Raw genomic sequence first — 15711 nt, forward strand, 5'->3', positions numbered from 1 at the left:
GCTGTTCTGCAATCTTTCTTGTCTTTCAAAGCATGATGGATCTAAGCAAGTCCAACTTCTTGTCAACACTCACCCTATGGAGCTTGTGCTGGCTCTTTGCCTCCCTGGCACATGTAAATCCATTGGTATCTGAATTGTGGGGGAGTTGCAATTTTTAATGGGCTGGAAATTATTGTGACTAAAATCTTGTGAACTGAATTTCCCAGCAGTTACAACTAAAAAACCACCTCCATTTCCTAACCTCATTTCTTCCACTTCAACATTATTTCATCAGTTAATTTTCTTTCTCCATTTATTTTGTTCTTTCATGTCGTTGATACGTATAAACTTAAGAGTTTAAGAGCCTAAGTGCATTGCTCTATTTCTACAATGTTTTCAAAAATTGGGATTGGAAATAACAGTTTGGATCCAGTACTGGATTTTTCTAAACCTTTGAGAGAAAAATTATCTGGAACATACGCAGATAGGCTGCCTTAAAATCCAAAAAGGATTTTAAGGAAACCAAATTTAATAGATTTTAATCATGGATATTGGATAATCACCAGTCTGGTGCTTCCAGATATGTTGTGACTATACCCTTATTCCACCCCTCCCCAAGTTGTTTGGAAAATGAAGGATGATGCACATCAAAAGAAAGAAAATGTTTGTGACTATGGGGTAATGGTGGATAAATGGTTATTCTTTGATTTAAGAAACAGAGATGAGTATCACCTCATGACTAGCAGGCTAAAATCTGTGGAACACCTTTGCCCCAACAGAGGCCCCTAAAGGAATATAGAAAGGGAACAATTAATTGAGATAACTGGAACAAATTTGTAGCTATTGGGGTGCTTTCTGCCACAGACCTTCTATTCGTGTGGATCAGATGTAGTGGATTGCTTTCCATGAGGCCACTTAAGAGAAACCAATTGCATAGTCCCTCTTTTGCAGATCTAGAAGCAACATAAAGGAGGAAATGCAACATAATATAGATTGAACCTAATGTCTACACACAGACATCTCTTTCTCTGCATATTGAAGGCATGAGTTTAATGCAACCTAACTTTATGATTGTAGGAACAGCATTTTATAACTTCTTGAGGAAGATTGATTATTTGGAAGATTAGTAGTCTGTAAAAAAATATTGCCTAAAACCTCTTCTCCCCTCACCCCAATAATAGAACCTGAAGAAATCCTGTCTCATACATCTTGTCATCCTCTTTCTCATATTTTACGAATTCCAATCTCATTTCTTCCATTTGTTCACCTTCTATTTCAAGTTCTTAGCTTGAACCAATTTCTTTCCCTTTTTTGTATCATTTTTCCCTATTGTATTTCTTTTTCCACCCTTGATAAAGTTGCTGTTTGTATAAATAGAAGTTTGCCCATACAAGCCACAAGCAAAGTAAATATCTCTAACTTGTGTTCTTTGTTCTCTACACAATAAGGAATAATCTCCACTATGTTGTGTATATTGTTATGCGAGTATATGTTTTTCTGGGGCCATTTATACCAGTATATAAATGGTAATCAAAACACTTCTTGATGTAAGTCTGAGATGCTTAAAAAAAATTTATTTTTCATTTGAAATAACTATATCACATGCTTTTTTTAATGTTTAAAATAAACCTCTGAAGATACAGTAATGACAATTTAAGATGGAAATGATATGCCTTATATTTGCTATCAACCTTGAAAATGAATGGTTAGGAATGATTAAAGTCTAGAACAGGAATATTTAATTTTCTCCTGTAAAAATCTTATCTCAACAAAAAATTTCCTGGACCTAGTTAGATTCCAAACAGTTAAAAGATTATAATTTGGAAGAACCATTTTGCTTGATTTTATCCTAACCAAACCATGTATTTTTCTGGTATAAATGCAGTGCTGTTATCTTCCAGCAGAGTACATATTTCCTAAACCATTCATTTGTTGGAACATATTGAATGAAATCATCCTGTGTATCAAATATCCATTTGTTCATCAGGACTGCTTTAAAGAAAGAAAGGGAGAGGAGAGGGCAATCATTTTTACAATTATAGATGCTCAATTGGCAAAAAACTGGAACCCATTTTAATGCTAACAAAATTTTATTTTGGAGCCAGAGCAAAATTACACTCAGTGCCAAGATAAAAAAAAAGTGCTATTGATTTTAAAGAGTGACAAAAATAAATGAAAGGTACTTTGGGGTTTCTAGAACATTTCAGTTATACAAAACACAAAAGGAAAAGGTTACCAGGTCTTGAAAATTCTACTGCCAAGACGTATATTGCTTGAAATAATGGACTGTGAACAATTCTTATCTTTACCAAGACTAAAGTGTTTTTTTTTTTAAAGAATCAATTGCTAACCATTCAATTCAGCTTGACAGAGATGATGGAATTGTCTGGAGGTCATCAGGCTAAGGACGTCTGCTTTTACTGAAAGAGGTCACTGGCAATATACAATTGTCAAGGGTTCATTCTGCCTATTTCAGTGCTTTGGTTTGGTAGCTGTTGGTCATACTGTGGAAGGAAAACCTTGCAATGGCTACCATGAACTCTTCCTTCCACCCCACTTCCCTGGATCTTTAAGGCAGCCTGAAGAGCATTGAACCACACCTGGATTCCAATTAAAAAATGAAAATGCTGAGAGGGTGGGTGTGCATAGAGGGTGATTTGTGATGTGCGGGAGAGCAGAAAGGAAGAATTTGAAGCTGTCAGCTCAAGAGGCAACTGATGGTAAAGGAGGAGCAGATTTGGACTTCATCAGACCAACAAGCTGAAAGGAGAAGAGACCAGCAGCTTTGCCCCTCCAGCAGCAGTGCTGAGAAGCTATAACCAGCCAGCAGCTGGTAAAGCACCTTCCTTTTCTTACCCCAGCACAGAATGGGTTAAGGGAATGCCTCATGGTAAATGTAGTTAATGCATCATGGGAAATGTAGTTCATGTCATGTGGTCACATCTGTAATCTTGATTGGTCACTGAACTGACCCTTGGTTGGGTTGGGGGAGTTTCCTTTACTCTTGCTTCGACCCCAGCTCTGTGTTGGTGTTTCACCCTTTGCTCCTTCATTATGGGATGAAGATCACTATAACTTCACACTATGAAGTCAGCTGTGGAAAGAATTGGACATTGGATGAATCTCGACATAACCGTGAGTTATACTTCAAGGATGCCTTGTGACCCAATAAAGAAACTTTGTATGGAAGCCTTTGTAGAGTTTGTCTGTCTGTCTTTATATTCAGCCAGTAATTAAAAGACAGAACAGAGAAACTGCCACATCAATTATTACACAGCCAGCTAGAACAAGTGTTGACAGCAATAAAAGCCAATCTGAAGATGGTTAAAGACCTTGGTTTAAACTCAAGTAATGCATAATGTTTAAGAGTAATAAACAGACATAGACGTTAGTATAACTAGATAGTATAAGACAGCATAGACCTAGTAATGAGTGGTAAAGTAGATAAGATAGATTTTTTTTAACATATACCAGGAAGATGTTGCTGGTCTGTTCTGTTTCCCCAAAATACCTTCTTACCAATACCATAATGAAGCAGGAGAAAGTTTCTCAGTTTGTCCTTCCATTGCATTTGTTTACCTGCTAAATATTTGTGTCATACACCTGACAAAGAACGACAGGGGTGTAGTTTGTAATTTAAAAATTTGTCCCCTCCCCCAAGCTTACTGATTGCTTATGTTCTTTAGATAAACAGGGGGTTATCTGGTAGTATTTTCCTAGCAGAGAGATTTTTGAAAGTGGATAATATTGACTTTTTGATTCACACAAGATCAGTTTGTAGCACTGTAGGGAATCTATGAACGGCAGGGCAGGAGGTTAACAAAGCCGGATATATGGGCAGAAACATGAATGTTTGCATTATCTCATGTAGTAACTCTGTTTTGTGAGGTAGGATCAGAGATGCTATTCAGCAGGTTCTGACCAGTTCTGGAGAACTGGTAGCAGAAATTTTGAGCAGTTCGGAGAACCGGCAAACACCACCTCTGACTGGAGATTTTACAGTATCCTTCCCCTGCCACGCCCACCAAGCCATGCCCACAGAAAGGGTAGTAAAAAAATTTGAATCCCACCACTGGGTAGGATGATATGAATTTCCCCCTATCTTTTCATTTGGGCTTGTTTGAAATGAAAAGGAAGTTATTATTTGGAATTCTCCTGAATATTCTCAAGGAAATAATTAAGTATCTTTGGACGTAAGGAAGAGGCAAAACTAACTGAAGCTTCATTTGCAATACTAATTATCCTGACCTCCTTGCTGGAACACACTGGATTCACAAGATTCATTGAACCACAAATTAACTGACTCCACTTAGGGCAGTATGGTGTGGACCAAGTTTTATGAGCCCAGAGAATGGGCTTAATAGTAAAAAAAAAACCCATGGTTCATTTAACTATGTAATATGAATGCAGCAAAGAGAATCCTTGCTTTTTCTTCACCTGAAATTTCACAGCTTCTTATCTACCCCGTCTTTGCCCATTGGTTCAATGTGTCCCTCCTCACATTCTTCCTAAAAGACTGATCTGCAAAGCAAGGAGAAGCAGCATTGGCAAACTTGGCTGAGGAAAGGCAAATCTGGGAGGGGAGAGAAAAATGTATAATATATAAACATGAATAAACAACAGACCGAGACTCAATGATTCTGGAGAACCAGGCTCTTTTTAAAATTGTGTTTTTACTTTTGTATTCTCAAAAAAAGAGAAAAGAACACAGAATGGAAAGCAGTAGGAGAAATGGAAACAAGCTGTTTCACAGAGAAAATGGTGTGAATGTGTATATGTGCGCACACATGCATAATTTTACTGAAAAGGGCAGGCATTGAACTAATCAGGAGCAGAGAGTTAGCAGCAGAAATTGGAAGTGTTGTGCATACATTATTTTTTTGCACTTTGTGATGCCTCCTTTGAAATTGGCAGTGCTTTCAACATATACAGCCAAAAGTGCCATTTCTGCCAGGCAACAGAGTCAGTAATTTGAAGTCTTTCTTTTTCCCCTTCCAAGCTCCATCTGTAAGATTACCAGCTTCATATCCAAAGTAACCTTCTGTCCCTTGAAAGTTCTCTAAAATTTGACTGATGAAGCAGAAGCTCCTGCCCCCGTGGTGCACGAAAAACCACGTGTCTTGATACAGAAGACAAGGCCATCCAGAAAAGAAAAAAAAAGACCGTACACAATGCTGTGGAATTGCAGAATTTGTCAGAAAGTCCTGCTGATTTCTTCCTGCTTTCCCTGAACTCCAAGAAGACCTTTGTGCTGCCATACTGTAAGAGCTCCTTGGTTTTATGCAAGCTGCGTGTTCAGCAGGGACAGGAAATATGATGAGACTTTGTTAGGAATGATGTGATAAGTTAGCTGCGCTTCTGGGTAGAAGCTCCCACAGAAAAGCCCTGTCTTCCCTGCATTTAGCATTTGGGCTAATCCAGCAATGGCACCGGGCGCCTGGATTCCCATGAAGTTGTTCTCTCACTGCTGAACCGGTTTCCTTTCAACTCAACTGCATTGCAGCTCAAATGGCATGTTTTTCCTCTGAAGTTATTTTATTTGGGATATCGAGGTTTCGATGGACCATTTTCCATTGGTGGCAATTCTTATCAATCCCTGGGCTGAATCTGGTTCCAGAGGCTTCAAAGTTTTTTTAATCCATCTGATCAGTTTCTAAATCAGTTTCCCAATCCCTCTAAAACTATTTGCTGACTGATTTCCCCCTCTTATTCCACCTACCTCCTAAGCTCGGGTGAAGCAAGATTTCCTTCTCCCCATTCCAGGCACATGGGAATTCTGTACTGCAGCCCATAATTATAGTTGCCACTCGGGGGAAATCTGTGCCAAGCTATCCTCACATCCTTCAATGGGAATTCTCAGGCAGGAACAATGATATCTGAAAAGTTCAGGTAATCTCATAGCTCAGATTTTTTTGGGGGGAGGGGAAGAAGTCTATACTGAAAACACTGGGGAAGGAATATTTTACTTTCTGTTCAGAATGAGGAAATGGGGTGGGGGCAAGGACATTTTTGTTATATTAAGAGATACTATTGCACGTAGAAAGAAGCACTTTCTCACTGTCAGTTTTCTGTCCTCTCCTCTCAGCCAGCTGATGGGGATATGGATCGGTTCAAGGGGATCCCTGCCTGTTCTCTGAACTTTCAGATTGGCAGACTAAGACAATTACACAGCTGGCTTCAAGATATTTTGAAGGGTTTGGTGTATATGAATATGCCATTTGTTCACATTCAAATTAACTGTAAGTCCAAGGCTGTCAATAATCTGAAAAGCAGTCCTTGAGAAATGTAGTGAAGCTACTTGAAAGAAGAAGAAATGAAAAAAATCAATGGGACCAGCTTTCCTTCTCTGATACCCTTTTAGGGTATGACATAGGCTCCTATGTCAGCTTTACCCAACCTGGATATGTTGTATCACAACAGCCATTCTTCCCAGCCATCGGCAGGCCTAGATGAGGATAATGAGAGCTGAAATCTAACACAGCACCAGAGTTTGGGAGGAATGGTCTAAGTCTCCCCAAATAATAGCTGGTTCAAGTCTGTTGGGGAAGATGGCAAGAAGTTTCACTGATGGAAATGACCACATCTTGGGGCTGGTACTCCTGGTTGATCTGTGACCCTTGAAGCTCACCCATCTCATTCATGTTATTGCTGATGCAGTTCATGTCACTCTTGTTACTGTTGTCATCAGAGTTGGGACCAAACATCCAGTCTGCAAGCAGAACAACAACAAAAATACCCAAGATTAATTAGTATTACAAAGACAGGAGAACAAGAACTGGAGGATAATCTGATCACATCTTCATCCCATGCATTGAAGCTGGGAATTCATCTCCAGGGTGGGATTGCAAGGACATTTGTTATTGCTAGAGAAATAGATTTTCATCAGTAGATGGTGGTATTTTCTATACTCAGGGAGGCAGAGAGATTGGAAGGTGGGAGGAAACCCACAAACTCTATCTGTTGAGGTAATATGCTATTTCTCCCCTTGTCTTCCTTGAGAAAGTTTTTACTTTTTAATCTTCATACTTACATCCTTACAATAATATTGTAGGATAGTGTGTATAATTGGCTTATGACTTGCAGACCTAGTTTGTACATTACACTAAACCAGGGGTCCCCAATCCCTGGGCCATGGCTCCTACTGGGCCTTGAGCTGTTCAGAACTGGGCTGCGGAAGTGACAGGCAAGGGCACACATACGCACATCCCCACATGTGTGAGCAGTGGGTGAGCATGTGCACTCCATTTGTATGAGTGGTGGACATGCATGCCTGCCGCTGGTGCAAATGGAGCTGCCATGCACACATGTGCTTGTCTGCCGCTTGTGTGGAACCATCGCCTTTCCCCCACCACCACACCCCCGCCAGTCCACAATGCCAGAAACATTGGGGAACTCTGCACTAAACCATTTGCAGAACATGATTTATGGTTTAGCAATAAATGTATGAACAATTTTATCAGAAAATGATGGCTCAGTGTGATGATCCTGTGTATTTATCTCTCATTCAGGTGTAGCATTCTTTCCACATTAACTATATTTCAATCTCAATATATTTCTCATAACCCATTGTTTCCAATTATCCAAATCTACATTACGTTACATGTTAGGGCTGTAATGTTGCTTTTGATTTTGCCCTTTAGATCATAGCTGTGGTGAGTTGTTTTCCATGGATGGCTTTAGTATTGGCAGTGATATTTTCTTCAAAAATTAGGTAAAGTTATATCGAACAGATTTCAATTTTCCTGAATAACATGAAAATATGAAAACTTTATGAATATAAAGCACACGGACCAAGGCTCTTTATTAATTTTGCATTTTCATTTGAAAGATGTGGTTTCTAGATCCCAACCCTTGTTTGTTCCACACACAGACTTAAATTCTGGAAGGTCTATTTTTAAAATAAATGACAATAATATAATGCCTGGTATAAGTCACAAAGAGAGCCACTTTAGTGTAGTGGTTAAGGCATCAGGCTAGAATCAAGACTGTGTATTCTAGTCCTTCCTTAGGTGCAAATCTAGTTGGGTGCTCTTGGGCCAGTCACTTTCTCTCAACCCTAGGAAGGAATCAATGGCAAACCACTTCTGAAAAATCTTGCCAAGAAAACTGCAGATATTTGTCCAGGCAGCCTCTGAAAATCGGACATGATTGAACAAAAAAAAAAAAAAATCACAAAATTATAGATTTAGAAGAAGAAATTATGACAATGTACTTACCACCACTCTGGCTAACTTCTTCTAGGAATATAACTGAAGTCTACTTCCTTAACCATGTTTTGTTGAATAACTCCAAATTAAGATGAACTGAGCAACGCAGAGCAAAGATTTGTAAATCCCTACTGGTTTTGTTACACCACTCTCTGATCAGTTCTAATCCCAAGGAAACTGATTTGAGTGCTGCCATCTTGAAGGGATTATTATATAGTAACTTCCAACGGACACTGTAGAAGATCTTTAAAAAAAACCCAGATAAATCTGCCCTGGTATAATTTTTGTGTCTGGGTACCCTTTGTTTCATTCTCTTTATAGGCAGGCACACAGCTTCCTTAAACTTGCCTTGCAATGAGGCATTAGAATCTTATCCCTAATTAAACATCCCTAGGTATTTTGACTCCCTAGATTCTTAAGCACCTTCCATCACACAATATTAATTCAGCCTGTTAGCCTTGAGATACCTCTCAGTTTTTGGAGGAAATTAAAACACACTCATCGGCTTTAGAAGGGAAGCATGTGGAATGCAATTTAAATCAGACTGTTACTTCCTGAGGGAAATATAAACCAAATTAAGCCTATGACTAGGTACTTGCCATTCTAGCTATTCTTTAGCTAGAATGGCAGGATTGACAGTGCTGGAATGCAACATCTTGCTGTTTCTGTAACCAATTGCAGACTGAAAATGTGTCCAGTGACCTACATCAACTTTGATTCTGTTTAATTGGCATACAGCTGCTGTCTGTGGGGTTGTCCCAACTATGGAAGCTAAAGATACACTTTCCCTTGTGCTAAATACACTTACCTTGTAGATATACAATAGAAATGTAATGTATTCTGTCCAGAGTGGTTTTGCATGAGATGGTCAACCATATAAATTTGACAAATCAATCAGTCAATCTCCCCATATTGTGGGCTTTGCTAAGGTCATTTATATGCCTTGCCAAGCCTATTATTCAGAGACTAATACTTGAAAGGCAAGTTCAAAAGCTTTTTAAATCAGTTTTTATGGTTGCTTATCTTTAAACCAGACTTGAATTAAACAAACGTTACAGCCTTACGTGTTGCAGGGTGCATGTTTACCTAGTAACTGTTGCATTTTGAAGACACACTATGGAGTCGGCAACAGGTGATTGATTCATTTGTCAAATGACATTTTCTCTGTTCCTAATGGACACAAATGAGATTCTTCTCATCTCTCCTATGCTGGTCTATTGCTGCAATAAGGAGTCTAATAAAGATATGCTCCTCATTATCATCAATTGTCCTGATTTAGACGCAGTTGTTGGTGAACATTATAGTAAGGAGATACTGCAATAGTTCCTGAAAAACCTGTGTCAATATTGAAAGGTTTCAGCTGCACCAGTGGCCAAAGGGTGTTTTCTCTGTTGAACTTAATTTTATGTGGCAAAGAGCAAACAGGACATTTATCTACATGCGTGGTAAAACTTGATTTTGCCAAGGAACAAGCAATCTCTAGCAAGACCCTTCAGGATAATGCATATGAGAAGCAAGCACAGGCCATCAATCAAAGGCTGATAGCCGAATAGACTCAGTACACCTTGAAGCCTAGCTTTCCTCTCTTACATGATTTCAGGCAATTCGGTTCTGAATTTTGTATTATGCCAAAATCATCCATTAGCAAGGGCTACCCATTAGTCAAGGTAAACAAGGTATATAATACCGAGTATATTATGGATAAGCCTCACTGAAACCACTTTGCATCGGGTGATGGTGGTTGATAGATTTAGTCACAGAGCACTAATTACATGATTTTCAACTGAAAATCGATTAAGAGGATATAAATGAGGGCACAAAGGAAACAGCTGGATCTGAAGAAATATGGCCCTTAGAGATACATTTTTTCCCAAATTACTATGTGCTCTCAGGAATTCACATCCTCATTATACATCTTTAATTGCTCTGGCAGCTGGCTAATTGCACAAATTATTAGCAAGCCAAATACCTTTCCTTTCCAGGGAAAGTAAAATATAGAAAGTAAGGTGACAAACCTTCACCTCTGATGGCAGCACTAGCTCTCCCCTTTCCAAGACATCTGCAATGGCAAAGTTTTGGAGGAAAAGCCCAATTTAATGGATATAAAAAAAATATATTAAATTTATTCACAGTGTCAGATATCCTAGTAGCAGAACTTATTAGGAAAAAATTATAAGAAGGTTTTAAAAACTGTGGGACAGGTTTTTATTTTAAAAGGCATCACACTGAAAAAACAACAACAGGATAACAACAATGAAAGCACCCTCTTTTGATAATGTTTCTGATAGGTTAGCTAACTATAAAAAGCTACTAGGACAACTTCAAAAGGTACAGATGTTCTGCTGTAACAAAAGCAAAGTGAAAATCTTTTGCTTGTTCCAATGCTGTAATAAAGCTGCTTGGCCATAATTGATCTTACTTCAATTTCTTTTGCTTTACACACCTGCAAAGGTTGTAAATACAAGAATTGATGAAAAAGTTACTTTGCCATCACTGTCATAACTGTGAATGTTGCTAAATGAGACAGCTGCTAAAGAAGAACTATCCATAAAGGGGGAAAAGCACTTGTTTTGTGAGTGGGTCACCCCATCAAGATGGATGGATTTTGCATATTTGGTTTCCCCAGGCCAAAGTCTCTCCATTTTGCTAGGGCTGAGTTGAAGTTGGCTCTTCCCATTCAAACCTTTAGATTAGGGGTGTCAAACTCCCACCATCACATGACATATTGGGACTTCCCCCCCCTCACTAAACCACGTGGGGGCAGGGCCAGCACGAGACACATCTGGCCCACAGGCCATGAGTTTGACATCCCTGCTTTAGAGTCTCCAAACACTTCATCAGCACTGCAACGGCATCATCTGCCTGGCTACCAACCTGCCTTCAGTCGAGGACCTATATACTGCACGAGTCAAAAAGAGGGCTGTATTTACAGACCCCTCACATCCTGGACATAAACAGTTCCAACTCTTTCCCCCAAAGGGAAAGCTATAGAGCACTTCACACCAAAATAACTAGACACAAGAACAGTTTTTCCCCGAAAGCCATCACTCCGCTAAACAAATAATTCCCCCAACACTGTTCAACTATTACAAAGTCTGCACTACTATTACTGTTAATCTTCTCATCACTCCTTATCGCCCATCCCTTCCCACTTGTGACTGTATGACTGTAACTTTGTTGCTTGTATCCTTACAATTTATATTGACCGTTTCCTAGTATGATTTGATTGCTTATTGTACCCTATGACTATCATTAAATGTTGTACCTTATGATTCTTGATGAATGTATCTTTTCTTTTATGTATACTGAGAATATTTGCACCAAGACAAATTCCTTGTGTGTCTAACCATACTTGGCCAATAAAGAATTCTATTCTATTCTATTCTATTCTATTCTATTCTATTCTATTCTATTCTATTCTATTCTATTCTATTCTATTCTAGGGGTGGAGAGAGCTGAGCATACATGACCTTGCCCAGAAGTTTAATGTATGCATTAAAAAGAATCAGTGAAAGACCTTCACCCTGTAGCATGACACATTGCAGGGGTCTAGGAGTCAACCTCTTCTCCTTCTCTAATACTGATTGGAATTGGCCATGAAAACACAGTTGCATAACAGTGCTCCCTGCTCCCTGCTCCCCACTCCCCGCTCTCAAAGCTGGTCCTGAAGGATAACATGGTCAACGTTATTGAAAGGTGCTGAAAGATCTAGGAAGGCCAGAATAATTGCACCTTCCCATCCTGAACTCTCTGAAATAATCTTGCATGATCAATGCCATTTCAGGATTCCCTGGCCTGAATCCAGATTGAAAAGGGTCCAGGTAATCCACTTCATCCAGAGCCCTTTGTAGCTGACTGCCAACCACCTTCTGAACTACTTTTCCTTAAAAGAGTTGAAAGTTGTCCAACACTGTTGAGCCTAATGCGACTTCTTGACAAGGAGATGCATTATCACTTCCTTCAAGGCAAATGGCTTCACTCTCTTCCACATTATTCAGACCCATCAAATTCCAGATCCCAGGAGGTCTTAACCAAACAAGAGAGACATAGATACCAAACTATGGTTTTCACCAGTGAAGACAAACATATATGTCCCAGGATAATGTGGCAGGAGCCAATCTGGATCAGTCACTGGAACCGCTGGATTTAGTCTTCTGAGCTTTTGGTCTCATATGAAGCCCATACTCAGGGAATTTCTTTCTCACACACATTGTGGAGAGACAAGTTCCCTGAGGATGAATTTCAGCATGAGTCCAAAAGCTTAGAAGACTAAACCTCTGGTCCTGGTGACTGACTCAGATTGGATCCTGCAACAGGTGGCTTTGTTCACAGCCAAAAGGATCCTGTCCACTTCCTCAGGATCAACCAGATCAAATTCCTCCTAGATCAGCGGTCGCCAACTGTTGGGCCACGGCCCACTGTTGGGCCATGTGAAAATGTTGGTGGGCTGCAGAGAAATCTCACCCCCAGAGCAACCCCACAAAGCAATTAATCCAGGCTGTGCAGAAACACAAGGCTGCGCAGCCCACATGGCCCACAAGAACCCTCCCCGCCCACTCACTCCTTACCCGGTAAACTTGCTTGCTAAATTGCCAGTTTTCCTTTTTCCGACTATCATCTGTTCTGCTGTGCCAGGAGATTTAGATTAGCTAGGAAGCAGGAAATGGTTGGATTTATTGCTTTCTAGCTAGTCTTTAGATCTTCAGCTCTGCTTTTAAGCACAGCCGAACCTCCCTTAGGACTGAAGGTTATATTATTCAATGCAGACTCACAGCAAGCCAATTTGAGAGACAGAGCTAGCCGATGGCAGATAGATAGATCACTGAATGATTCTATGAGCAACTCAGTCTGCCTGCCTGCCTTGCCTGATTTTGGGTAAAAGTTGCTCTTTTTTAAAAATAAAAAATTCAATATTTACATACATGGTGTGTTGTGAGTTAATTTTATGAGTGTGCTTGCAAGCAAATTTTATGTGACAAGATTGAGCTAGTCAATGGCAGATAGATAGATTTCTGAATGAATCTATAATTCTGTGAGCAACTCAATCTGCCTGCCTGCTTTGCCAGATTTTGGGTAAAAGTTGCTCTTTTTTTATAAAAAATTCAATATTTATATAAATATTTATAATATTTACATACAAGTCATGCCCAGCCAGTCACATGACCACCAAGCCACACCCACAAATTAGGCCATGCCCACAGAACCAATTAGTGATCCCTGGGATTTAAAATTATGAGTTTGGTCGTCCCTGAGGTCCAAAAGGTTGGCGACCCCTGTCCTAGATTACAGGTCTCCAACATGTCTTGGTCACTTCCAAAATATCCTAACCCAAGGACCGGGAGGCCATCTTTCTTGAATGTTCTTTTGATTTTCCAGATTAGCTACTAATCGGGATGATTTTCCATCCAAGTATTAATCAGATAATATAATGCTTATGTTTCCCCCCCAAAAAATCAGCTGATATTTTATTTATTTATCCAAATTTAGGCAACTTGGCTTTAAAAGAGGGGCCCTGTCTGACCAGTAGAACAATACCCTTAATCATAAGTTAATCATACTCAAAGAGGGATTCCAGAACTTCTCCAACTCAAGTCCTGGGACAACAATTAGGTGTTTAGCAATTTCCTGAACATCAGAAAGAACTTGAATCTCTGGCAGGATAACATTCCAGAGGGCAGGTGCTGAAACAGGATAGACTCGCTTTCACTTCTGCCTCTGACTTTGACACAACAGCAAGAATTGATGGTAAAATCATCATATTATCACATCTGACAGCACTTTATCTGCTACAATGAGTTTGTGAATATGTTCCTAGATATGGGGAGAAATTTTCTTGGGAAACAATGGCAGTGGTGAACTGTAAGCCAAATGTCCTCTGGAAGCCTACAATTAAGGATACACAATTTTCATCTATTTCTATTCCTCTTCCATTTTCACCCTCCAGGGACTCTATTTGTCACTCTTTTCACCTGGTGTACTTTCTGTCTCCATTCTTTCCTGTAGCCCTGGCACCTTTTCTCTCACTCTTTAATTTCTAAACAAGATGAGAAATGCTGTAGAGTCATGCTACTGTTGCATCAAGCATCCTCATTTCTCCCAAGGTTATCTTAGGGAAGGGCATAGATGGCACTTCTGAGACATATAAATATTTTGCTTTTGTTTAAATGTGTCCCTTTCAACTGAGAGATTTTCAGAATGGAAGCCCATGACATTTACCTGGATAGCACTGCTGCTGACAGATAGCAAAGAGCATTAAATCAATGCTGGTTATTGCCTTGTGAAAAAGTCCAATTAGATCAAAAGTAACTAGAATAGCAGAAGGATTACTGAGGAACATGGAAGGACATGACAAAAGGACATTATAAAGATTAATCTCTTTGGAACTTTTAAGAGCAGTTCATGACATGCTGGTATCACTGGAGTATCATCACAGGAAACTCCCAAGAATATCTGGTAGGCATAAAACATTAATTTATTTTCAAGTTTACCTTCTGACCCAAAAACCATTCTGTGGTTCCAGCTAAGAGTGATTGTGAAAGAATTTGGTTATTGATATGAGACCTCCTTCTAAACTCCAGTTTTGGTGCTTCACTTCAAAACAGAAATAAATTGATAGGTGTGAGATGAGAAAGAGAGGGGGGGAGGAAGGGGGGGAGAAAGAGAGAGATGGATGATAGATGGATGATAGATAGATGATAGATAGATAGATAGATAGATGAGAGAGATAAAGACAGAGACAGACAGACAGACAGACAGACCCAGTTTGAAATTAAGTAGCATATACCCAAAGTAACATATAGTTGGGAGGGGGAGAATAAACTTTTCCAGGCCTTTAATTATTTCATAAAGCCTGTTTCATTAAATTGTTCATAACGCTCATATAACTTCTGAATCTTTTCATTTGCTGATGACATACTTACAAGGCCTGGAAGCTTAGTGGCTCCCTTTACCTAGAGATACCCACAGTATAAATATATCAATTATTCTGCACAGTCTGTTTACCTCCTGGCAGAGGAGAGAGCTGTTGAAGAGAGACCACACAGGGAGGTGCTAAATGTACTCAGCTTGAAATAAATGAACATGCATTTACATCCAAAGCTCTAAAATCAAGATATATCCACCAACAACCTGCTTAGATATTATCTATCCTTGGCCCCCTTGTGTAGTGAAGTCTTTATTGATATATTGTGTCTGAATAACAAGGATGTCCCCATTTTCATCTGTAAAAACTCACAAGGATTACAATTAACTAGATGAACATATTATCTGCATGTATTGTAGCAGTTCTCAAACTCAGTTGTTGGTATCTTTAGCTAAGAAAGTAATATAACAGGTAATTGGAAGACCTATCCTCTGAATGCTTCTGGTTATCAGATTAGATGTAATTGTCAGGTGAACAAATGCCCTGATCTTGTTTACCAGATGACCTTTAAATAAATATGAAATCATGGAGTCATGAGTTAGTACACATTTCCTGAGACAATGGACCCATTCCTTTATTGGGAAAGGAAGCAGCTTAGTAGTA

The 15711-nt window shown here is 39.4% G+C and overlaps 1 protein-coding gene across 1 annotated transcript in view; it reads right to left on the reverse strand.

Annotated features, from left to right (window-relative positions):
- Positions 1–4633: 4633 nt before the first annotated feature.
- Positions 4634–15711, reverse strand: part of LOC148126128 (uncharacterized) — a 33442-nt gene continuing 22364 nt past the window's right edge. Inside the window, exon 3 of the mRNA XM_087929854.1 lies at positions 4634–6688. Coding sequence (XP_087785980.1) covers positions 6510–6688 — 179 coding nt within the window. The 3' untranslated portion in view covers positions 4634–6509. The remainder of the gene's footprint in view (positions 6689–15711) is intronic.

The sequence above is a fragment of the Pseudonaja textilis genome, chromosome 3 (assembly GCF_049901715.1).
Source record: "Pseudonaja textilis isolate UNSWEBS1 chromosome 3, rPseTex1.2, whole genome shotgun sequence".
NCBI classification, from domain to species: Eukaryota; Metazoa; Chordata; class Lepidosauria; order Squamata; family Elapidae; genus Pseudonaja; species Pseudonaja textilis.